This window comes from Mustela nivalis (assembly GCF_964662115.1).
Source record: "Mustela nivalis genome assembly, chromosome: 2".
Lineage (NCBI taxonomy): Eukaryota > Metazoa > Chordata > Mammalia > Carnivora > Mustelidae > Mustela > Mustela nivalis.
Window position 1 is genome coordinate 48,781,078 of NC_139021.1, and position 27,150 is coordinate 48,808,227.

Sequence of the window (27,150 nt, forward strand, 5' to 3'; positions counted from 1 at the left end):
TAAGGTAATAAAGATTTACTTGAAGAGATGGATCTTCCTGGCTGTATATATTCTTTTCTAATAGGGATATGCTCTCCGAGGAAAAAATACAGCAAAAATAAAGGGCAAAAATCAAATGAAACATAGAACTTGTTCACTCAAGGAGGGAAGATGAAGAAAGTTCATTGACAAGTTCAAATCTAAGTGAAAAAGACAAAAATGCACTGAGGAAAAAAAGTACAAAAGCACATGCATTGTCTTCCAGACAACTTGTCTATGTGAACAATACTCTGACATTTTAGATTCTAAATTCCGTTGGCAGATGTGGTTATCTGCAGTGGTTAAGAACAAAATTCTGGCATTAGATTTACCAGCTTTGTGATGCAAAGCCAAAATGGTTAACCCTCCTTGTGCCTCAGTTTTCTCATCTGTACAATTAGGATAACTACTTCTTAACTTCCAGGATTTGGAAGAGTAAATCAATGAGTTTAGTAGAGTTATTTGCAAATAATAAGTGCTCAACAAATGAAGCTACATTCTACATTAATAGAATACCCTCTAATTACCAGGGTGTGCACGTTCCATTTACAGAAATTCGCCCAGATGGGAATTATGCTGACAACATAATAATTATCTCCCCTAGTGGTTGGTTTTCATTTCCTGTAAAAATATCAAGAAAGGATTGGGTATTGAATAAACAAGATCATTTCATGTACCTCCTTCTCTAACTTATTCCTGTGTCTACATGGTTATCTCAAAAGCTATGTAGTTTTCTCTCATTTTGATTATTGTTATTTTATCAGACAATTATCCCATTATTTGATTTGAGGTTTTTAAAAATATTTTATTTATTTATTTGACAGAGAGATAGAGAGCACGAGTAGGTAGAGCAGCAGGCAGAGGGAGAGGGAGAAGCAGGATCTCCCTGGATCAGGGCGATGCGGGGCTCGATCCCAGGACCCTGGGATCACCACCTGAGCCAAAGGCGGATGCTTAACCACCTGAGACACCCAGGTGCCCCTGGTTTGAGTTTTAAGAGATGCTACATTTTAAACTTATTTATTTATATTTTATGGCAATAAAGATAGTTTATAGAGCCAAATAAATGGAGGCATATTTTTTCGTAGTCTTTTTCATAATGTGAGTTAAAAAGAAAGTAAGCAGTGGTATACATTTATTTCGACTCAGCACAAATCTTTTCTAATACAACTAACGTGTACATCTATAAACTGACAAAAATGATGTATAAATAAGCAGGTATCCTCTTCTATAAGTTGTTTAAAATTTTAATGACAGCTACACACATGTGTTCTTGTATTTTAATTCTCCAAATACTAAAATTTATGTATTGAGAATCAGACAAAAGGGTAGGGATGTGCCTTGGCCCTGCTGTCGGAGGACAAGATTCTAGGTCAAGCTTAGCTACTTACCAGTAGAGTCATGCACACCGGCCTTGAGTCTGTTTTGGTCACTTGGTCAGGTCATTAGAACATAGTAGGTCAGCTTTCCCTCAGCTGTATAACAAAAACACCTACCTCTTGGGTTTGCTGTGAGGACTAACACAGCTTATATTTGGGAAATGTTTTGCACACTATGAATGGGGGCTACATAAATGTGTACTGTTACATAGAAAAAAGGAGACACACGCTCCTCATTGGGAGTATGTCAAGATAACATCACCACCAGTAAGCATGGAAGGAGAGGCCTGGAAAGAACAGGGAATAACAGTGAAAAATTGTGGGTCTGAGGCCTCATTCCTCAGGCGAAGAAGAGATGGTGTGGGTCCAAAAAGGCTAACAACAATTATTGCAGTCATCTTAAAATGACAAAATCTAGGCTCTTTTTCTTCACATTAACTTTCCACATACAGATACAGACTATATATTCCATGCTGTTTTTCTATCAACTTGTTAGTGTCCGTTTTCTCCATAGAACAATATAACTAATGTAGTGATGATGTAGATTCTGCTTTCAAGGCTACACTCTTTATCGTCATATAGTGAGTGTCCAGATGAAAGCAAGTGGTCTAAATTCCCTTTTCTCTGATGTCTGCATTACTTTTAGCATAGAAAGTCTTATGAAGATTCCTAAGTGATTACTGACAAGCTTATTCAAAAAGGTTTAGTCTGGAGAAGATGACCCAAGTATCTGGAATAAAAGGAAAGCAAATCAGAAAAAATGAAAATGAAAATAAAAATAAAAATAAAAGGAAGGCAAATCAGGCAAGAGATATAGACCAAACACATGCTGAACTTAACTGTTACAGAAAATTACTAGGTTTTATTCATCTTGCCTTCCTTCCACATATCATTGGAAAAAACCTCTAAAGGTTTTGACCCTTAACCTACTATATACACACCGCTGGCCAGCACCAAGTGAAGGGAAGTTGTGTTGGGCAGCCGAGTTTGAGCAGAGTCTGCTTCTCCCTTTGCCCCTTCCCACTGCTCGTGTTTGCTCTCTCAAATAAACAAATAAAATCTTTTTAAAAAACACCATCGCTCTCATAACCTGGTTTGATATTTCGAGAATGAGAGCGGGATGGATGTTTGGGACTGGACAGTTATTATCCTATATAGTGAAAAATTGTATTAAATCTTACAAATTTTCCTAAAGCCAGACTTTCTCAATTTTAGATCATTATGTTAATTTTTTTAAAATAACACATAACTGCACATTTATTTAGGATAATATCATTTTGGAAATTCATATACATTTCTTCTTTAATGATTTCAGAAATATTTGTTCTCTGAGAACGTTTGCTTTTTAATTTTTGAAATTAATATTCCAGTTGTTTTCCCCCTCTGAAAAGTCTTTCACCGAAGAAGTATGGAAGATTTTTAGAGAAGCCATGTAGGATCAGAACTTAAAGATGAGTAGCCCTCATTTGGCTTTGTGCATCAATTCGTTGCAGTTATGTTTGAAATCCAAACTGACTCTCCTAATCTTCCTACCTGAATAGGGTCCCTTCTCTCCCAATCAAGCAAAGCCCAGATCAAACACTGTCTTATAGGCTACTGTTGTCTTATCCTCTTCTCAGTGGTGTTTAAGTTTCCCTAATATTTGAGCTCTTGTCTCAAAAGATCATTGTCACATTCAAAGGGGATAATATAGTTGTTAATCTTTTGTAAGGTGAAAAGTGCAATACACGTCAGTTATCAAGAAATTGTTTGATTTGCTCTGGACCCCTTACTGAGTGCTTAATACATAGAAGAGATAATACAAGCTATTAGAGAGGATATAGGATTTGAGATTCATAATTCTGTTAATTATTAGTCCTATTAACTATGGCTTTCTTCTCTAAAAGATGAACATGAACATGAAAATAACATCTTTCAGAGAGTTGCTGCAGACTCAAATAGAAAAAAGAGGTGAATGTGTTTTCTAAAGTGTCAAGGCCACAAGAACGTGTTATCATAACAGGCTCAAAAACAATTCTTGAATTGAATCTATATTGATTATTTGATTGCTACAGACAGTTTATGTAAAATCATTCATCACTACTGACCATTAAGAATTCTACATTGCAAAGACCATTTTGGCTTCATTTCTGTTGAGAGAGGCATAGTGTTTTAAATTATTCTCTGCTTTTGTGTGTGTGTGTTATATAACATACACGGAACTCCTCTAACAGTCCATTTCAAAAGCAAGAGTGTATTAGAGTTCAGTGCAAAGAAACCTAGGACTTAGCCTCATTCCTTTATTTTAACTTGGAAGGAAATGTGTGGAGGAAGACGTTACATGGTGTGAGAAAAAAAAAAAAAAACCCTTTAATTGCAATGATAATCAAACAATCAGCCTATGCTTTGATAGTATGTAGTCATCATAGATTTTTATCATTACCTCAGTGAAAAACGTTATAATCACTAAACAATGATAGGTTCTAGGAATAAAATTACACATGAAAGCACATCTTGTTTATTAAACTTGGTTCACGGTTTAACAAGCAGTTTTGATCCAGTAGTGATCTTGTGGACATAGAAACAAAGCAACTTGTTCTGTTTTATAAATAATTAACTAATTTTACTCCTACTAGAAGTCATTAATATATTTTAGTTTAGTCCTGATTTAATAGCATTCTCTTTATTTGCATAATTCTTTTTCTACTTATCGCTCTTTCCGTTTTATTGAGTGTTGAGTGTATATGTGGTCTGTATGTGTGCGCCTACTCATTTATGTCTCTGCCTCTAAAGGTCTTTGGGGCAGAAACATTTTTATTCATCTTTGTAGCCCTGATGGTTAATTCAGAGCCTTACATGCAAGTGAAATACTTGTTGGATAGATTTATGAATTGTCATGGAACTAAAAAATGAACGTAAACGTCTGGGTGTCAAATCCTTTTCAGAGAGTCAAAGTGAGTACTGAATTTGACATCATGGTAGCAAAGATATGAAGCCACAGAGATTAAAAGAAACATCCCTGCCACATTTTCAGGGAGAGCCCCTACCACTAAGTCAGAGTAAAATGTAGGGTCTTAGAGTTTCTTAGAAGATGGTTCATTTTCACATGGATAAGCCTTCAGGAGAAAAATAAAGCGTGAAGTCTGCACGGGCTTACAGGAGGGGTCTGTTTTTGATCGCTGGCATCCTTTGGAGTCTCTGTTGTGTTCTTTAGGTCAGAGTGATGGGTGACCATAGCATTTCTTTTGTGGGCTAAGTGAGCTTTAGATTTTTTTAAAGAATGGATTAGGAACCGAAAAGCTAGGAGCTTGTGCCTAAGAGATATCTCTAATATTACATAAATTATGGATTTCAACAACAAAAAAAGATTTATTATGGCTCCAAGTTACTGAGTCCTTACAAAGTGCTGACCATGCAACATTCATTACCTAGAGGCCTTGAAACATTCTGCCGGGAGGCTTCTTAATCATTTGACAGATGGAGAAACAGGTGTTCATGGTCACACAGCTAGTGAGTACAAGAGTCAGAACTGCTTAACATTTTCTGACTACATAGCCTGGGCTGTTTCCTAATACATCTCTAGAAGAAAGGCCTAATTTGACAGATATTTGAATCTCTTCAGTAACCAGACAATTTTAAATTAAAAAATGAAGAAGTCTGTTTAGTTAGGGGCACATGCTCCAACTAAGTAATGGCTATCAAGGGAAAAGAAGGGCAAGTGCTAGGAAGGTGCTTCTGTTTATGGGAAAACGCCTCAGACTTTAGAAAGCCATGGAAGAAAAGAATTTGATATTAAATTTCAACCCTCCTATTCTAAAGGTTTGTTTATTTATTTATTTATTTATTTTTGCACATCTTATTTCTATTTCCAAAGCTGTATATGGTTGAGAAAACAAGTTAGAATTGTTGGGATTTATGTTCAAAGCATTTTTATTAAATTCAGTTTGCTGCATAGCTATTATCATTAATATAACTCTGAAAATTGGTTGAGTTGACAATTAAGTTTTTTGACAGGCCGACTTAATTGCTAGCTAATTGCTAGCTAAATTGTACTTAGCAGATGGTTGGAAAGAATGTTGATACAAAACAGTCACATTATTCATTAAAGCCAAGCAAGTACCCTGGAACTATTGTTTTTGTATATCAGTATAAGCTATATTATTAAAACAATTTCTACATTATATCACCTGTATATAATATGATTTAACTCAATGATTCCAATAAATGCTATTTAAAAAGATGCAACTTATTATGGTATTACTAATAATGACATAAATGAGCATCAGGAATGTTACATTGGAGGGTTGCTTTCCAGTTAAAATGTCAGTTACATAAGTATGTTCCTGGAGAAAATGACCTTAAATTTGTTCTCCTGGAGTACCTGGATTGTTGAGGTCACCACAAATTCAATATCAATGATTTAAAAAATTACAGAGATGCGGTGTTTATTTAAACCTCGCAATAATTTTAAGGGATAGATATTACCCCCCCGCCCCCCACTCTATAGATTTCATAAGCACCTTTCCAAATATCACACAACTAGTAAGTTTGGGGACTAGATATCTAATAGGATTGAACCTACTTCTGTTTGATTCTTAAGCCTGGGGCCTCAGATGTTTTGCTAGTGTAAATCTATTTGCCACAAGGAAGATGAATTAAGGAGGAAGCAAACTAGAAGTGGGGAGATAACTACCAGGGGAGGCTTTGGAGGATGAAAATGTTCTAACTGATTTGTGGTGATGGTTGTACTGCTCGGAAAGACCACTAAGAAGTCGTTGAATTGCAGTCTTGGGATGATGACATTTCATGGTATGTAAAATATACCTCAATAGAGTTGTTAAAAAACAAGATGAGTGCATCAGAACAAGTGAGAGATGATGAGGGTTTGGGTACCAGCAATAGTATTGGGAAAATAGAAGGGATGGAGTAAAAAGATGTTAAGGTAAGGGTTTGCAATACTGGTTGTAGAAGGAATAGAAGATGTTCCATTTGGCAATTTGGTCGACAGGATTTATATAGTGCTGATGTGAGCAGAGACAGGCCACAGAGAGCAGAGTATATGAGATAAGAAAGTGAAGAGAAAGATTTCAATTTTGAAAGAGGATGATTATTACCAAGGACTTTAGTGTACCCCTCAGTTTGACCAAACTTTAGACAAGCTTCTTCCTAAATTAAGAAGCTCCTGACCTCTTTTCTCTTAGAGCGCTTACTTGAGAAAATTTGGGATTGTAAATTTTTTCTATGCTCCTTTGAGATGTAAATCTTTTAGAACCTAGGCCTGACTTTCCTAAGATCTAGAAGTCATCCCCTTGAAATGTAATCATCAAGAAAGATAGTCTCTGTGGGAGAGTAGAAGCTTATCTTCCATAACAGTCAATTAGCAAACACAGATGGCCCAATCATACCAACCAACCTCTGTACTAATGTCCTCTAATACTTTTCCATTAGCTTAGCATTTAAAAATTATCCTGCCTTTTGTTTTAGTAGAGTTCAGTTTCCATTCCATATTGCACTAGTTTTGAGCCCTACTCAAAAAAAAAAAGGCAACAGTCTTGAATGAAGTCTTCCTTCCCATTTTTAGTAAGTGTCCAGTGCAATTTTTCTTTTACAGTTATCCTAGGGAGAGCCATAGGAATTTCTCCATTAAGCAGAGGGAAAAGCTTTGATTCTGTTGCTAACCACACAACTCACTCTCTTTTCATCTCTTTAAATTTAGCTTCTTTTAAACATTTAATTTTTGTAGTCAAATATTTCCACAAGACTTGTTACCAAAAAGAGCAGTCTTCCGTTCCTACCTGCTCATCATTTTCAGTTCCTTCAAGGTTTTCCACTCAGCTCATTATTTTAAATATATGCCATCATATTTCTAAATAATATGTCTATTTTGCTATTTCTTGATCAATTTATGCTCTGTCTGTTGATATTACTGTCCATTGATATTACTCAGACTTAGAAAGCTAAGGATTGAGTTCTCTATTGTACAATCCCCACTTACTCCCCATCACTCTAGGAAGTTATATTGTAAATTAGATTAGACCAATTTTCTGTTTTTAAATAATTTTAAGTATTTAATGCTTTGTGCAAATAAGCTTATTAGTATATAAGAAATACATTTTCTTTCCTGAACAATACTATTTTCTTTGGTGATAAAAACTGCCTTAGGTTTTTTTCTTGTTGTCTGTTTGTTTGTTTTTAATTTAATTCTCTATGTACTTTTATGTAGTTGAGCAAACTTTAACTAGACATGTAAATCTCATTTAGACTGATTTACTTCCCCACCCTTTAGCTATTGGATCAATGTCATCTTGGAAAAGTCTCTCTCAGAGCTTGGGAGTAGGTCTGATTTGGACTTCTTTCTTTCTGGGCCCACTGCACAGCTCATGCCAGGATACCCTTTACCACCATCTTGAAAATTCCCCTTGTTTTTGCCTTTGGATTTCCCTGCTTTGGGAAAGCCGTGTTTCCCCTTTCTCAGTTTACCTCCTTGTTTTAGTGAAATACCTCCTCCAGTACTTTTCAGAGAAAGAATGAATTAAGGTATACTTCTTGATATTTATATATCTGAAAATGTCTTTAATCTACCCTCACATGTAAGGATTTGGGTATTAGGTACAGAATTGTAGCTTTTAAACGATCTTACCTCAGAATTTTTAGGGCATGTTTTCATTGGCTTCTACATTTCTATGTGGCTGCTGAGAAGCCCATTGGTATTCTGATTCCTGTCCTATATATGAGAACTGTTTTCGGTCTTTTCTGTCTCTCTGAAATTGGCAGGACCGGCGTCTCTTTGTCCTCTCATTCTGAAATATCACAATGATATGCTTGGATGTGCGTCTATTTTCATGCATTGTTTCAAGCACTCAGTGGAGTCTTTGAGTGTGATTGACTATGCTCTTCAGTTTTCGTTTTCCTAGGCAATGTTTTTGATGCTCTATCCTCTTTCTTTCTGAAACCCTGTTATTCAGATTTCATCCAGTGATTTTCACATCCATACCTTCTTATTTTCCATATCTATTTTCTTCTGTATTTTCTGGGAGAGTTTCTTTAATTTTTGTCTTCCAATCCTGTATTGTTATTTATTTGTGCTATCATATGTTAATTTCTAAAAGTTCTTTTATCTGTCCTCTGAATATTCAAGTTTTAGTTTCATGTTATTTCATGAATGCAGTTATCTTCTTTCTTTCTGAGTGTATTAATTGGTGTTTTTTTCTTCTTTTTAAAATTTTATTTTTCTGCATAATCTGTTTCCTTCAACCTCTTTTTCCTTTTCTTTCCTTTTCTGATATTTCTTTTCTATCTTAAGTTTTTTCTATTACTCAGTGATGCTTGTCCATTCATATTACCAGTGGGGTATTAAAATATCAATGGGCAGCTTCATAAGCACAGGGTTATTGTTTTTGCAGGATGACCTGGTTGACCATTCCTTGGGTGGCACCTATGCCAGCATCTTTAAATCCTTCCTTTTAGGATGCTCATATTCCCAATGAAAACTTCTAGTGTCTTGCCAGTAGCCTGGCAGCTGAGGGAGAAGAGAATGCCTGGAATTCCTACAGTAATTGTGTTAACTTTTACTTCTCTTCTTAATCTTCAACTCCACTTAAAATTGTTGTTTATCAGCTCTGAAATCTGCTGTTGTAGCTTTTCTCTAAGGAAACTTTACCAGCTTTCTAGTGGGGTTAGGAATGGTGATATAGGAATTTGATTCCTCAACAGACTTGCAACCATTTATAATACCTCCTTTTCCAGAAGAATATGTCTTTAATTTTGAGCCTTTTGGGATTTCTGCGGTTAAAATTGGACCCAGATTTCTAGGATATGCTAAGTCAGGTACAATTCTCCATCTGCTGTCTAGCTTCTAAAATTCTGTTCCCATTCTCTTTATGCCTAGGGGTTTTCATTATTTAAATCCTATCATTTTAATGCAGTTTCAGAAGACGACAAAGCTCAATTCATGTATTTAATGCAATAACTGTAACCAGAAACATCACCAGTTTAATCCTCAGTGCAAATGCTAGCAGTAAGGTATTCAGAACAAAAATAGTCACATTATAGGTGGCAGAAATAGTTACATTATAGGGAGCATGTCATAGGTGCTCCAGATTATATCTGGAACAATGTTTTCCATCCTGAGTACCTCAGTACACAGTTGACAAACTATAGAAGACCAGAGAAGAGAGATGACAATGGTTCAAGATGCAAAACCAAATTCGTGAGAGGCAGCTGAAAAAATTACTGGTATTTATCTAGAGAAAAGACGGCTTCAAAGATGTCCTGACAAAAATTTGAATACAGCTAAGATGAACATCTATGGGCCAATTATGTTGACTCTCCATTTAAAGGTTGGAAGTGAGAATATTATAGCTCCTTTTAAATATTTAATTGGCTGTTACATCCACAATAGATGACACATTATCTTGGCTTCAGGGAACCAAACCAAGTGAAAACAAAAGAACATTGGCTTAGTGCCCTATAAGGAGAACCTATCGTAGGTATCTGAGACATAAATGCAAATAGGGACCAACCCAGTAAATAACATTCATGTGTGAACTGGATGAATAAAAATATTAGCAAACTGAAAAGAGTATGCCATGCACCAAATGATAGCAATATGGAAAGATTCCAACTTTTCAAAAGCAGTTATGTATTTTGCTATTTATTTGCAATATTATAATTCTTGATGATATATATATATATATATATATATATATTTTTTTTTTAAAGATTTTATGTATTTGAAAGAGAGAGACACAGAGAAAGAGGGTACACAAGCAGGGCAGTGGAAGTGGGATAAACAGGCTTCCGGCTGTTTATTGAGCAGGGAGCCCAATGTGGGGCTTGACTCTAAGACCCTGGGATCATGACCTGAGCCAAAGGCAGATGCTCTACCTACTGAGCCACCCAGGTGCCCCCCCACCCCATTTTTAAAGATTTTATTTATTTGACAGAGAGAGACCCAGCGAGAGAGAGGGAACACAAGCAGGGGGAGTGGGAGAGGGAGAAGCAGGCTTCCCACGGAGCAGGAAGCCTGATGTGGAGCTCCATCTCAGGACCCAGGGATCATGACCAGAGCTGAAGGCAGACACTTAATGACTGAGCCACCTAGGTGCCCCATCTTGGATGTTATTTTTTAAAATTCTGTGTCTTTTACCAAACATCTTGGGGGATGAATTTATCTTATGGGACCTGGTTTGGGACCTCTCTAATGCTGAGGTCCGACATTGGCTATTATCATTGGAATTTCCAAGCAGGACAGGCTTGCAGTGTATCAGGGACACCACTGAGAATAAAATTGAAATACGTAATGTCTACCTGCCTTTTCACACCAGAGACTTTATGCTTGAAGTTTGATTTTTTAAAAAAAAATGTAGTTGCCTGTGGATTAATTGTGCCTATTGTATAATGCCGAGTTTCTAGTTTTCTTTCTTGCCTCTTTTACACTTTTTTGTCATTTAACATTGCTGTGTAAACCACATGTAAATTGTGCCATTCCTACGTGACCATTTATATATAGCTCTTTTAAAAGAATCATCCAGGACTGAGGCACAATGGTAGGCTACACAGATATAAGTGTTATTTGTCGTTTTCAATAATCTACATAGTCCCTATATCTCAAAGTTGTGTTCATTGAATTATTCAAGAAAAAAAATAACTATCCATTGTAGAATTATGCTAACTGTAACTCAAGTTAGGATAGTATGTTTGAGGTCATAATCCATTCCTCTAGTTTACATTTGAGGGGTTGAGATGACTTGCCAGGTGGTGCCTGGTATATAGTACATGCTGTTGGGGAGTTAGAGAAGGAAGAGAACACATGACCTTATGCTCAGGAAGTTTACAATCTCGAACAGGGAGACAGGACATCATACAAATGCTTATTAGAAGCAGTTGAAAGTATAGAGAATTCCAAGTCAAGTATTATGCTTTATTACAATTATTCCTCATAGCTTAGAAATTCACTACAAACAAAAAAGAAAAAAAAGATAGTATGAAAGTATGAAGCTTGAATACTGGACAATCTCCATTGTTGTGTGGTTTTCAGTCTTTGGTTTGTGATCTTCCATCTCCTTCCTGCCAGTGCTCTATGCTAGAAACCTTTATTATCCAAAAACTGAGATTGGGAATGAGAGATGTATAAAAGAGTAATAATGAAATAGACACCTTAGTTAGCTACAAAATAATTAGCTCAGCAACCAAATAAGCATTAAAATGAGTACTCTCTTAAATTTAGTAAGGTATTGAGAGTTTTTAAGAATTTTATTCTATTTCTCTCCATTTTCTATAATCTAATCTTGACTCTTTCCTTACAACCCTGATTTCTTTTCATAAAGAAAATATAGAAAGTAATCATTTTATCTCCCTAAATACGAATGCTGTTCAGGAGACAGTTACTAAGTGAATGAAATTACAAATTAAATAATTCCATTTTCTTCCTAACATGTTAAAGTAAGAAAGACATAAATATCAAAAGACTAAGCCTATCATTTTAAAAATAACTCTCTCATGACTGGGAAAGTTTAAACACGTACAAAAATAAGGTGACAGCCTTTCATGAAAAGAAAAAGCCAAGCTTTGAATTATGGTGTTACATTTATAGGTGATCTTCCAAGAAGATATGTGAAAGGTATTATTCATTGCAGGAAACTGGAAGGTATAATATGATAGAATAAGGATCACATTTTTCTCTTTGAGGTGATTTATATTTAAATGAGTTCTCCATAATCCTTTAAACTGAAGTGCAAATTGGTTATCAAAGTCCTTTGCTGTAAGGGTTGTTTTACATAATAACGAATTTCACAGAAGTTACTCAAAGGGAAATATTGATTTAGGCGACATCACAGGATATTTCAGTTACAGCAACACTTTAGATTAGTGCCATAGACAGCATATAAAAAACTTCCTAAAGTCTAAATTTCTGTATTAAGAAGGGTAGGCAGTGTTTTTGTTTATTCTTCAAATAAATACCCAGTAGTGCGATTTTGGGATCATATGGTAGTTCTATTTTTAATCTTTTGAGGACCCTCCATCTGTTTTCATAGTGGAAAGTTACAATCCCACCAGCAGTGCCCCAGGGTTCCCTTTTTTCCATATCCACACCAGCACTTGTTGTTTCTTGTCTTTTTGATACAAGCGTGAGGTGATATTACCTGGTGGTTTTGATTTGCATTTCCCTGGCGACTGGTGATGCTGAGCTTCTTTTCATGTCCCTGATGGCCATCTCTGTATATCTTCTTTAGAAAAATGTCTACTCCAATCTTTTGCCCGTATCTTTTCTCAGTAGAAAATATGTTAATAATAGAAATTTTTAATAAAATGATTGTTTTATCTACTCTTTCCCATCCACATTAGTGAGAAGCTGCCATCCATGTACTAGGTATATAGCTCATGTTTTTAGAAAATGGGTCTTGTGATCAACAGAAATGAAATCTTGCCATTTGTGATGAGGTGGATGGAACTAGAGTGTATCATGCTTAGCGAAATAAGTCAATCAGAGAAAGACAAATATCATATGATCTCCTTGATATGAGGAAGTGGAGATGCAACGTGGGGGGTTTGGGGAGTAGGAAAAGAATAAATGAAACAAGATGGGATTGGGAGGGAGACAAACCATACATGACTCTTAATCTCACAAAACAAACTGAGGGTTGCTCAGGGGAGGGGGGCCTGGAGAGGGGGGTGGGGTTATGGACATTAGGGAAGGTATGTGCTATGGTGAGTGCTGTGAAGTGTGTAAACCTGGCAATTCACAGATCTGTACCCCTGGGGATAAAAATACATTATATGTTTATAAAAAAATATAAAAAATTAATTAAAAAAATGGGTCATGTGAAAATAGTAGGAAATGTTCATTTGCCTGTATATGCTTGCGTTACTGCCAATGCCAAACAGCTCTGATTCTTGGCCCTTTATTCCCTGCTCATAACTGTGCTGTATAAGTTACATATGATACTTTATTTGTTTCTCACAATGTGAGGTAAGGATTACTATCTTTATTTTATAAATGAGAAAAATGAGGCTAGCTCAGTGGTGCGTGAGAATCTGAACCAGAGCTTATTTCTCTCTTTCACTATGCTGTGCCACCAACTCACATCTGCTTTCTTTTCATGAGTTCTACATGGCTCTTCACTAGGAGATATAAGCTCTAGTCCTCACCCCAGTGATAGAGTGAACACACAGGCAGGTTCCTCTTTGCTGTGTAGCTCAGGAGCCCCAGGAGCCCAACCAGTTCTCATTAGTAAGGAGTAACCAGGGGGCCTCACCTCAGTGAAATCCTGGGACCAGGTCCTAGGTGGGACCTGAGATTAAAACGATAAATGGGAAGAGCACAGGAGTCACTCATGAGACTGTGGTTTGAGACCCAGGTCCATCACTCACTATTCAAGTGACCATGGAAAAATCAATTTACCTCCTTGAACCTTTGTTTTTTTCATCTGTGAAATGAGGAAGCTGGATTTGATCAATGACTTTCAGAACTATATTTTTTAAAAAGTGAAGCTCTCTCTTTTTTTTTTTTTTTTCCTTTGAGATCAAGAGTGGGACACTTAATTGACTGAGCCACCCAGGCACCCCTGAAAAGTGAAGCTCTTTAAGCAAATGAAGTCATATGTTGAAACCCAATAATAAAATCGATACACAGGTAGAGCAAGGGCTGGATTTGGAGGAGGCATGAGTTCATCTGCCTCCTGGGCCTCCTTCTAACCTTCATCCTGTCTCCAGGGAGCCCCTGAGGTATGTGAGGCTTGCAGAACACGATTTTCAAACTGTGTACTCGCTCAGCTCTAACTGTATCCCAGTTCTCACAGTTTATGATTTAAAAACTATATGTAGCCACATGACAAGGGCATTAGAATTGTATTAGAAGAGAAACAGGGTCAAGGCTAATAATTCAAAGGAGAGGGGGCATTAAGTTGTAAAAGACAGAATCAACTGACTTGGCAGGGGGTGGCCAGGGGCATGCTTTTGATGGGGAGGACCCTGAAACTGGGTACTGGTTTTGCAGGGTTGTAGCAATGTAGGGGCTGGGCTTTCTAATCTTCATTTCTGGAATCTGTTATATTTTTGCAGTTAGTTTATTTAAATATGAATATTATTTTAGTCTGACAATATTATTCCAGTAATTGATTTTATTTTCTTAAAAGATTCTTGATAGTGAGCTATTAACTTTTAATTATGATACAACTATGCTTGTTATCACCAAAACTTTTCTCCTTGTTTAAAAATGTGAAATTTAGATAAATGGGTTCATGTTCTCTAATGAGTAAAAACTCAGATTGCCTTGTTGCAACTCTTGGCTTAAACACTTTCTTCATGTGTCTGTATTAACCTGCTAAACTCAGTGAGTGTCACTCTGGCCCTGAACTGTCCCTGTGATTGACACTGTCTCACTGGTTTAACCATGGCATGTCTTTGGCCATAAATCCTTTTCACTTACCTGCCTCCGCCTTCTGCTGCTTCTCAATTTTCTCCAGGCGCCCTAGCAAGGAGTCAATTTTCGTTTTGATCTGGGTTAATTCTTTCTTGATTGTCTGTAGCTCATCTGATTTCACTGGAAAGGGGAAAAGGGAAAGAAAGCAACAGAATGTCAAATGTACCATCAACTCACATAGAACACGACTCACAGAAACCCCATGTTTTCTCAAGACAGTGTCAAATCACATAGGACTTTCAATCTTACCAGTTTCTTGTTATTTCCAGCGATCCTAGAATACCGGAAGACATTGGCAATTACAGTAGGTTTCAGTGACGTGAGCATTAGATACTAAATCTTTTCACTGAAAGTTAAGCAAAGGGATGGAGTCATCTGGAAACATCTTATTAAATAACTAAGTGATATGAAACTCAGTTTTGGCAGGTAGCTAGCTAATCTGCACTGTAAAATGGATTCAGATTGAGGAATGATAAAATCATGACAGGTATGTTAATACCACATTGAGTTCTATGTTGTAATACATATTTCAGTAGTCAATGATATTTGTAATCTAGTCCCCTGGTGTTTTATGGAAACCAGGATACAAAGTTTATCGTCTGAAGAAATGTCTTAGATGCAAGAGACTTCCAACAGAACTCTTGCTACTTTGCCTACTTAAAAAAAAAATGAGGTAATAAGTTGTACATGTCCCTTTTTAAGCCATGGGGCTGGAGGAAAGAAAATTCACCAAAGTTACCACTGGTATGTTCTACAGTAGTGATTCCCATTCCAGGTTTTTGATATTTAGCATGGTTTCAAAGAAAAATAAGTGGGAACCAACACAGGACTGACAACTTTTCATTTTCCTGAGAAAGGATGTTAAAAACAATAAACAGCCTCCTATTAACAATAATAATTATTTTATAAAGAAGGAGCTTAAGAAGAGGAAAATCTCCTATTTAAGGGGAGTTCTTTAACAGAAATATATTTATGTTTATGGAAAATTCACTGCAGTGTTCCCATTTTCTCATTTTTCTGAGAACCACTGGAAAGTTTGCCACAAACCCACAAAAACCAGAGAATGAAGATTTCAAAGCTATCACTATAGAACATCTGCATCTGCCTAGGGGTTTTCAGTAGGTGGGGTTTCGGGTATCCATGCCTCCACAGAGATGCCTCTAGACTGGGGGGCATAGAGCTTGATGTTAGCCTATTGATTCTTCTCTGTTACCTTTGCTTCAAGTTTAAGATGATCTCTGCTTGGATTCTTCCCAAAAAGGCTGCAAGAAATTGAGCATTTAGCTTGGCTCTTTAGTCTTCAGGAAATTTCTTTGGTAAATAATAAAAACGAAATGCAATTTATGTTTGCTTTGAATAGAGCTATTTGTCAACTAAGATATGTGATATAATATAAATGATAATGTATGCATCAATATACATTAATTGCTCAAAGGAAGCACAGACTTTTTTTTTCCCAGTATAAAAAAGTGAGAAAACATTTTTTATTATAAAATCAGAAATTCCTTTTACAAAAAGCAGATTTTAATTTATGATGCAAAGTAGCTTGCAAAATAAAAACTACAAGAATCCAGGACCCCATGGAGTGTTCCTATTATGAAGAACCAAACTGAAAGTAGAACACAGTTTAAAATAGAGAATTGCTTCTTATGTCAATTATTTCAACGACATCAAAGTGCCATTGTGGAACTGCAGCTAAATTTGAAAAACATCATCTGTCACAATTGCAAATTGATTCCACTTTGAAGAATGATTTTCATTTCTTTTGATGGAAGCACATCATGTAGTTTTACTTAAACCTATCAAATTTAATAGAAAATATTTTATCTTATAACATTAGATTTCAGTGCAGAAGAAATGGGGCTGTGGCTGGAAACTAACAGAATATATTTCTTAGTAAGTAGAGCCACACCTCGGCCCAGGAATGCAGTTGACTTATTTTCGTGTCTTTATCTCCTTAAAAAAAACAACAAAACCAAAAACCCACCAATACCCCATTTTATAGAAACATTACAAACCACTAGAAATCTGGGTTAAGCACGTAGGAACTTAACATGTATCTAAGAAGTCAAGCCTGGCTTTTAGACTCATGTTTAATACTCCAGGAACACATTTTATGATCCGAGTCAATTTTGGTTTAATTAGTTAACGGTATTTAAGCTTAGAGACAACAAGGATCTGATCTGCATAAATTCTGTAAGCTCTTTCCTGCCTCTACCAAGAAAGTCTGAACCGGTCTCCAGCCCTATGCAAGTGGCCCAGCTTCAATCTTGGAATGGGTAGCAGCAAAGGTTCATCAAGGTCCGGCAAAACACAGGTTAAAACTAGTTTTCGTTGCTTCTTGAGCAGCTGTGAAAGTTGTTTTCTTACTGCACTTCAGTGCTGTCCTTGGGAGAAGGCCTGCCACTTACCTGGCCTACTTGCCTAAAGTCCTGTTTGTACCTATCTTCGGTAGAATTCACTTATCTATAGATATGGGGGTGGCTTTGTGTTATTGTGTCTGGTTTCCAGATGGAATATCTGAGATAAACCACCTCTCTATCTGATGTGCTTCCCTCTCAAACGCTTCTCTGCCTCTTTTCTGCCCCCACCTTGTTTGGCTCCTGTTAATAACTTCTCTCGTGCACTGTTACATCGATCCCCTACTCCAGCAAAATGGATGCATATTTTACAAGCATAGATTTCTAAACTTAGAATTTAAAAAATTTTTGCAACTTTAAATTCTGATATTGTCCCCCAAATATAAGTGAGTTCAGAATTAAGGAGAGCCTTAGATCCAAATTTTCCCAGTTCATTTTCCTTCCTTTTTACATTCCCCCCCACATCCACTCTCTGTCCACCCTTAATTAGGCTTCTGCCTTCAATTTGCTCAGTCTATGGCATAGTCCCTTCATTGTAATAAATCATAAACCTTTTCAATTGAATACTACCAGAATGTCCCCATTTCTATAGGAAAAACTCCAGAAACCCACACAGAGGTGCACAAACCAAACTATGAACTGGTATCCAGGGTCTGCTCCTAAGTATATTTCCAGCTGTGCATTCCATTTCCTCAGAAAACATACTCTTCACTTGAACAGAAAAGGTTAGTGCTTAATTAAATAATGCATGGAACCGGGTAGACTCTAGTTCACATCAATGTTTCTTTGGGGAGTCACTTGTAATCACTAAGATTCAGGTTCAACAATCTGTAATTTCCATCCTTCACCTTAGAGGCCTGTTATAAAAATTTAATAAAGCAGTTCACATAAAGCACTTAGGACCATGCCCAGAACATCATTAAACCCAATAAATGATAGTAGCGGAAGACATGCTTTCTATTACTCATTATTATTATTGCTATTGTTTTTATTGATATTATTATCCCAGAAAAGACTCTCTCTCTCCCTCAAATATGTCTATATCAAAATTCTATATGCCTTTTAGAGCTTCATTGAAAGTCTTGCCTCCTCTATGGATTCTTCCTTGACTAACCCTCTGGAGGGTGCATCTCTCCCCTGTATTCAATGGCATCTCATATTTACCACTAGACATACACTGTCTGTTGATTTTTACTTAGTATGTACACTTTTCATATTAAATTATAAGCTTCTTGAGAATGAAGCCATGATTAGATATTGTGGAATTTCAAGAGTCATGCTTTTGAATATTTTCTGTGTTTTAATAACTCCTTCTTCTATTATTGACTGATGAGACTCCTGATGTTTACCATAATGTCCTGGACTTTAAAGTATGTCCTCCTTAATTAGAAAATTATATTAATAGGCTTAAGAAGAGCTCTTGAATTAGATTAGTAAATAGTGAAATTTTCCTGTCTTTCATCATAAACCAGATCCATAAAAATTATTGAGACTCCAGATTAATAAATTATTCTGATCTCTGACAATACAACATTTCAAAAAGAAGGAATTTTGGACAGTTGTTTGAGGCAAAACATATTAATAAATTTATCCTATCATAGGCTCTCAACAACCAAACTCCCTTGAATGGAGAGAAGGCATCCAATTCCTTCTTCTCCTACCTTCCTACTTACCGTCCTTCCTTCCTGCCTTCCTTCTGTCCTTCTCTCCCTTCCTTGTTCCCTCCTTCCCACCCTCCCTTCCCCTTTCTTTCTCTTTCTCTTTTTTTCTTTCTTCCATATTTCTCTCATTCTTTTTCTCCTTGTATGTTTAACAGAATTTAGCTCAGTCTCTTAAACACAGCAAGAAATTGGCAAATTTCAGAAGATCTGTAGGTGTATGTGTAAGTAGGCAGGCCACTGGATGCAATTTCAACCCAACCAGCAAATCTTATTTAAAGCTTTGTGAATATACCAGGCACTAAACTGGAATTGACTGTTTCATGGAGAGACAGAGAAGCAAACAAGGAGTGCAATAAGAAAATTAGCTTGGGAATATACTGTTTCTTAATCAGAAAGCCTATGATAAAAGAATAAGAGGATATATAACTTGGGCAGCCACACTTTTGTATTTTTCCCTAATTCTACTTCATTTCTTCAAAAATCTAATATCTTTATCTTTGAAGATACATTGCATATAATATAGTGCCTTTATTTTTATATAGAGTATTAGATCGTGAGAGTCAGGAGTATTTTTTACCAAGAATAATACGGAATGATTTTAATCAACTTGTTGTTACTTAATTGTTATGTATAAGTAACTTAATGTAGACAAGCTAAGGGCTTGGGAAAATTAGAACCAATTACTAAAGAGTATGAGTTCTATAATTTGAAATTTATTAATTTGAGAATTTAAGAAAATTACTTTGCTTCCCAGTCAGCTCCAAATTACCTTCCCTTGACTTACCTGCTTGCCTATCTAATTATCTTAGGCTCTAGTCACAACTGTTCATTGTCCCTTTAATGTGTCTTGTGTTTTCAGACATCTATACCTGTGTTTCTGTTGTTCTTATTTGTCTGCCCTACACTCTCACCTTCTCCACCTGGCAAATGTCATTTAATTTTTAAATACTCAGCTCCAATGTTGCCTACAGAGTAAAATCATCCTCAACCCTTGAGCGTTTTGTTAAAAAGCTCATCGTCTTTCTACTCATACTTCTTTCAAATGACACTTGAAATGATCTTTTCTTTAAATGTCTCTCTCCCTAACAAGATCAGGAACTGCTTTCATTTTTGACTCAAGTGTCTAACATATTTATTCAACAATATTCATGAAGATCTGCTATTGCTGGATTCCTTCCCAAGAGCTGGGGATATAGTCATAAACAACAGAGACAAAAGTCATTGAAATGATGGAGCACCCATCTAGCAGAGGAAGAGGACAACAACCAAGTATCTTTTATTTGTTTATAAATCTAAATATAAAGTGCAGAAAAGAGGTTAGGGAAAACCTAGCTTGGGAGTAAGATTTGTGTATACTGATATACATATATTATATATTATATATGTATATAATGATATATATGTGTATATATGTATATATTAATATACATATGTATGTATATTATATAATAGGTATCTATTATATATTATATAATAGATTATATAATATTACATAGATATATATTAGATTATATAGATATATATAGATTATATAATTGATACCTATTATATCTATCTATATATCTGTAGATATCTGTAGATATATAGATAGATATAATAGGTATCTATTATATATTATATAATAGATTATATAATATATAGATATATTAGATTATATAGATATATATAGATCATATAATAGGTTATATATATATATCTAATATATATCTATATATAATAGGCATCTATTATATATTATATAATATATTTTATATATAGATATATAATAGAATATTATATAGATATAATATAGAATATTATATAATAGATACATATTATATATATATATTACCATTGTATGTATGTATGTATATATGGTAAAGGAAAGGGAAATGTCACCGATAAAGTGAAAAAAACATTTGAGCAAAAGTCTCAACATAGGGAGGCAGCAAGTCATGGGACTATCAAGAGGTAGTGGGATAGAAGACTATATGAGGCTGAAGAATGGTAGATGCAAAGGCCTGACTCAAAAGTATACCTGATGTGTTTTAGAGGCAGCCAAGAGGACAGTATGGCTGGAGTGGAATGAGCAATGGGAGAAGAATACAAGTCAAGAGGTGAGCTGGAGAGTGGAGAAGAGGGAAAAGGGATATGGAAAAGATGGTAGAGAGTCTTATTGGCCAAAGTAAGTACTATGGGTTTTATTCTGAGTAATATAAGGGGCTCATTGCTACATTTAAAGTTTTTATTTTTCATACAGTGTTAACTTAGTTTCGGGTATACAACGTGATTTAAGAATTTTACACAGCACTCAGTGGTCATTAGGACAAATGTACTCTAAGTCCTCTTTATCTAGTCCACCCATTCCCCACCCAACTCCCCTCTGGTAACCGCCAGTTTGTTCTCTGTATTTAAGAGTCTGAATAGCTATATGCAAAAAAATGAAACTGGACCACTTTCTTATACCAGACACACAAATAAATTCAAAATGAATGAAAGGCCTAAATGTGAGACAGGAAACCAACAAAATCCTAGAGGAGAACAATGGGCAGCAACCTCTGTGACCTCAGCTGTAGCAATTTCTTACTAGACATATCTTCAGAGGCAAAGGAAACAAAAGCAAAAACGAACTAATAGGACTTCATAAGATAAAAAGCTTCTTCACAGTGAAGGAAATAATCAATGAAATTAAAAGGCAACTGATGGAATGGGAGAAGATATTTGAAAATGACATATCTGATAAAGGGCTGGTATCCAAAATCTATAAAGAACTTACAAAATTCAATACCCAGAAAACAAATAGTCTTATTTAAAATGGGCAGAAGACACGAATAGACATTTTTCCAAGGAAGACATAAAGAAGGATAACAGTTACATGGAAAGATACTCAACATCACTCATCATCAGGGAAATACAAATCAAAACCACAATGACATACCACCTCACACCTGTCAGAATGGCTAAAATGAACAACACAGGAAAACAACAGATGTTGACAAAGATGTAGAGAAAGGGGAACCCTCCTACAGTGTTGGTGGGAATGCAAACTGGTGCAACCACTCTGGAAAAGAGTGTGGAGGTGACTAAAAAAGTTAAAAATAGAACTATGCCTATACCCAGCAATTGAACTACTATTTTTTATTTATTTACTTAAAGGATAGCTGATCTGAAAGGGATACATGCACCCCAATGTTTATAGCAGCATTTTCAACAATAGCCAAGTTATGGAAAGAGCCCAAATGTCGATCAATGGATAAATGGATAAAGAAGAGGTGATATACACACACACATTCTCTTTCTCTCTCTCTCTCTCTCACACACACACACACACACACACACACTGAAATATTACTTAGCCATCAAAAAGGATGAAATCTTGCCATTTTGCATTGATGTGAATGGAGGCTGTTGGGTATCAGACTAAGCAAAATAAGTCAGAGGAAGACAAATACTATATTATTTCACTCATATGTGGAATTTAAGAAACAAAACAGATGAATAAAGGAGGAAGAACAAAAAAGGCAAACTAGAAAACAGACTCTTAACTATACAGAAAACACAGGGCTGCTGGAGGGAAGTGGTCAGAGGATGGTCTAAATGGGTGATGGGTATTAAGAAGACCATTTATGATGTACACTGAGTGTTGGTGATGGATCACTAAATTCTGCTCCTGAAACTAATATTACACTGTATGTTAACTAACTAGAATTTAAATAAAAAATTGAGACAAACAATGGAATACTATGTAGCCATCAAAAGAAATGAAATCTTGCCATTTGCGACAACATGGATGGAACTAGAGCGTATCATGCTTAGCGAAATAAGTCAAGCAGAGAAAGACAACTATCATATGATCTCCCTGATATGAGGAAGTGGTGATGCAACATGGGGGCTTAAGTGGGTAGAAGAAGAATCAATGAAACAAGATGGAATTGGGAAGGAGACAAACCATAAGTGACTCTTAATCTCACAAAACAAACTGAGGATTGCTGGGGGGAGGGAGGTTGGGAGAAGGGGGTGGGATTATGAACATTGGGGAGGGTATGTGCTTTGGTGAGTGCTGTGAAGTGTGTAAACCTGGTGATTCATAGACCTGTACCCCTGGGGATAAAAATATATGTTTATAAAAAATTAAAAATTAAAAAAAATTGAGACAAACAAAAATAATACTATCTTCAAAGGAAACATATTTCCCCTCTTTTCTTTAATTTTACAACAAAAACTGCAAAAGAAAATTACAGACAAAAGAAAACATAGTGTCATAATAAAAAATATTTTGTTGTCCAGCTGATGATACTTAATTTTTCTACGGGTGATTTTAGGGCTTGAAATTAGAATTATTCTTCAATATCAGCAAAATGATAAGTGAATAAAAATAAAGTTCCTAGAATATATAACTCTAGCTCACTTTGAGGCAAGCAGGATACTAGAGAAACTGGGAGTCAGTATACATCATACAGATAATCTCAAATATTTTTCCAAAACCATCACTGTAGTTAGTATTTTACTCAGGGGGGAAAAAAAAGAAACCACATTAAATCATTTCAGACTTAAATGAGTTCACTGATTTACTGATAAATGTTATTACATTCTGATACAGTCAACAAGATAATGTTTGTGCTTTTTCTTGTGAGATGAGATATAATCCAAAAAGGAAATTAGGCATATGAGATGATACCATCTTTTATATAAAAAAAATGTGTGCATCTCTGATTTATGTGATGAAAAATATTGCAATTTATTTTAGTCACCTGTGGGTCAAGTCTATTCAGGGACAAATAAAGAAGCTTCAGCTAACTGTCTAGATCAGTGGTTCTTTACAGAAGGTAATGCCCTGCATGGGATATTTGTAATGTCTGGAGTCATTTTTGATTGTCACAGTGTTAGTGGCATCTAATGGGCATCTGGCCTGCTCAACCTCATAAAACATACAGGATAGCCTCCCCCCACAACACCACACCCGAGAATTATCTGATTAAAAATGTCAATAGCATCAAGCCTTAGAAACCCTGGTCTAAATAATCATATACCCTCCTTCACCAACACCATGCTTCTTGGAACTGTTTAGAAAACTTAAAACTGTAAGCATGCAGACTTCAACATAATTCACAGTAATTTGTTTCTCTTCTTATTTATTTCCCCCAGCCTTTGATAAATTATTTAAATGTAAAAAAGGAATAAAAATAATTTGCATAGAACTTAATTAATCAGTTACTTTTACATTTACTACTTTTTCAGTAAAGGAACTTGACAATCTGACAATTTACATGACATTCTCAAAGCTACAGAGTGACTATGTGTAATGTAATAATCTGAACAGGTAGAGTTCAGGCTCAAACCCAGGTCTTTTGACTATGAATTCTACATTCTTTATCGTGCTATAAAACTTCGTTTGGTATGAATAATATGATTGTCAGCTTTAGCTCTTTCCTTCAAGATGCACTAAGGAACCTTATTATTTTTAATTTAGTCTCACCCAGAAAAAATGAAGACCACTGACTTCCATAAAATAGATTTTAAGAAATCTTTACCATTATCAATGCAATTTGTCTACTTCAGCTTCTCTTTGTCCTTTTCCTCTTATTCATATATTTTAAGCTAGTTTAATATGCAAAAACGATTTTGCCAACTTTATAAATAGTTTTCAAAGTCAGACTTTAAGAAATTTTGCTAAAATAAATTGAAGCAATATGTATAATTCTCCATTTATATATGTAAATATAGTTTGGCAATTACCACACCCATGGATGGAATTCGCTAGAAAAAGAATTACATATATGTGCATATGTATGTATTCATAATACCTAGGCCTGCATACATCTACACTAATTCTTTCTATGTATTTTTAGAAAGAGAAAATGAAATGAAGAATGAGTGCATTATTTTATTCAATAACTATTATTCAGATACCTGCTGTATGCAGCCATGCATCTAGCATACCATTGCCAGCTGCACATATACCATCTTAATTAATCTTTATGATAAAATACAAAATATATATTATTAAAATTGTTTGATGGATTAGAATGGTGAATGTTAGAGAAGTTAAATAATATGTTTAAGACTGCCTAGCAATACATCTAACCCTTAAACACTTACCCTAAAACACTCTGGAGGGGTCTCTGAACTGTACCAGGCACATACCCTCACTCTGGCCCTAAATCTAATCCTCAGCCTGTCCCTAACCCTAACCCTATACTGGTCCTAACATGAACCCTAACCCTAGATCTGAAAAAAAAAGGGAAGATGTGATATATACATAAACACATAAATATGTGTATATGTATATGTATATGTATATATATATAAAATAGATGTGTTATTATAATGGAATATTACTCAGACATAAAAAAGTATAAAATACTGCCATTTGCAATGACATGGCTAAAGAGTATTATGTTAAGTAAAATAGGTCAGTCAGAGAAAGACGAAAACCATATGATTTCACTCATATTTGGAAATTAAAAAACAAACAAAATGAACAAAGGGACAAAAAAGAGAGAGAGGCAAACCATGAAACAGACTCTCAACCATAAAGAACAAACCGATGGTTACCAGAGGGGAGGTGGGTGGGGGAATGGCTGAAACAGGTGATGGGGATTAAGGAGGGCGCTTGTGCTGAGCATGAGTGTTGTACAGAAGTGCTGAATCACAATACTGTACACTTAAAACTAACATTACACTGTATGTTAACTGGGATGTAAGTTAAAAAAAAATCTATTTGAGAATTCCTTAAAAAAAAAAAATAAAAGACTGCCTAATAAAAATGCAACAAAATCAAGTTTAGAGTAGGCTGCCTGATTCCAAAGCCGTGTTTCAATTTTTGTTTGTTTGAGTCTCTCCCTGACTCTCCAAGCCATGAGCTTCTTGTTACAATGAACGGCTTCCTTAACCTCATGGAGTTTATAATGAGTGGAGGGAGTAAATGTGTAAGCAACTTATTACAGTACATATGAACATGAAATATATAAAATAATGGAGGAGTAAGTGAAATGTACCTATCGCTTGATTTGGAAGTTATCTCCTATTTTTTAGTTTTCCCTACCAGATTTTAAGAACCTGAAACCACGTCTATTTCATTTACAGAATATTCATTTGGGAGTTATGTAGTCATATAGTAGGTGCTGATGAATTGAACTTATGTGAACAATGTGGGGAAAGACAAGTACAATTCGTTTTTGTGGGGTTAGAAGGCTGTGAAAATATTCATGAAAGAATGGGTCTGTGACTGGAAGGGTGATTTGAATTTCAGCAAGCGAAGGAGATCTTCTAAGTAAAGGAAGCAGCAAATCTTAAATTATAGAGCTTGAAAATGAGCGTCAACATCCTGGCTTCTTTGAGACCCAGGAGTGTAGGCCAGAATTTGTCCCTTGTTTTACTAACTCAAAATTCCAGAACCCACTTTCTCTGAGTTGTACTATTTTTAAAGATGTAGTTCATAGTCAACTATGAAATACATGAAAAACAAGGAGTAAAATGTGGAAGGCAAAAATAATATTGGTGACAAATATTCCGCAAATATTTTAAGAGTGTACTCCGTGCAGTGCAAAAGTAACTTGAAGAATGAATCTGTTATCTAAAATGGAGAGAAGAGATGTGCATACGAAAGACCATAGCATGAATCCAAGGGCTTCAGTCCTGTAATAGGAATAACAGCAACTGGTTTGGCTTCATATTGATGCCCTTGTAGCACAAAGGGATGCAGACTTGTTTGGGGTGAGTGGTATTGCCTGAACTGGACCTTGAGAACCAAATAAAATTATTAATAATGTTTTTCTACATACAAGATAGATAACACAATCGATAACACATTTTTTGAAATAAAGGAAAAGGCTTTCAAATGGAGGTGTATGAACATGAGTTTAAAAGCATTTAAATAAGAGTACAATTAAGCTAGGGGAAGGGTTGTGGGAAATGGGAAGCACCAGATCAGATATATCTTGAAAAGTCACTCAAGAGTTTTGAATCTTATTAGGTAAATGGTAGCAATTCTGAGTTTTGAGTGAGGAGTTGACAGAAATAATTTATTTTGAATAATCCTGCAGCTGGGCACAGAATTAATGGGTTTGGGGGAGAGCAGAGAGCCCAGAAGAGTAGTCAAGAGACCAGCAGAGTAGTCAAGGCTCTGCTTGTCAGCACATGATCTGGGAAAAAGCGGCAGAAGCAGCAGCAGAGGTAAAAAATGTCATTAAGATCTTTTGATAGGATTTCATGCTCACAAACGTTTATAATCCTACAGTGGAAAGATTAGATCCTTTCTGGAACTTCTAGCGGAACACAAAGGAAAACACAACTTGTATAGAGGAGCTGAGAAAACCATCTTAAATGCTCACAAGCTGTATTGGTATTAG

The 27,150-nt window shown here is 35.6% G+C and overlaps 1 protein-coding gene across 13 annotated transcripts in view; it reads right to left on the minus strand.

The window, feature by feature from the left end:
- Positions 1-27,150, minus strand: part of RALYL (RALY RNA binding protein like) — a 687,764-nt gene that overhangs the window by 34,286 nt on the left and 626,328 nt on the right. For all 13 annotated transcript variants that reach the window (XM_082722639.1, XM_082722643.1, XM_082722638.1 and 10 more), the window contains one exon: positions 14,806-14,919. In XM_082722639.1, coding sequence (XP_082578765.1) covers positions 14,806-14,919 — 114 coding nt within the window. The remainder of the gene's footprint in view (positions 1-14,805; positions 14,920-27,150) is intronic.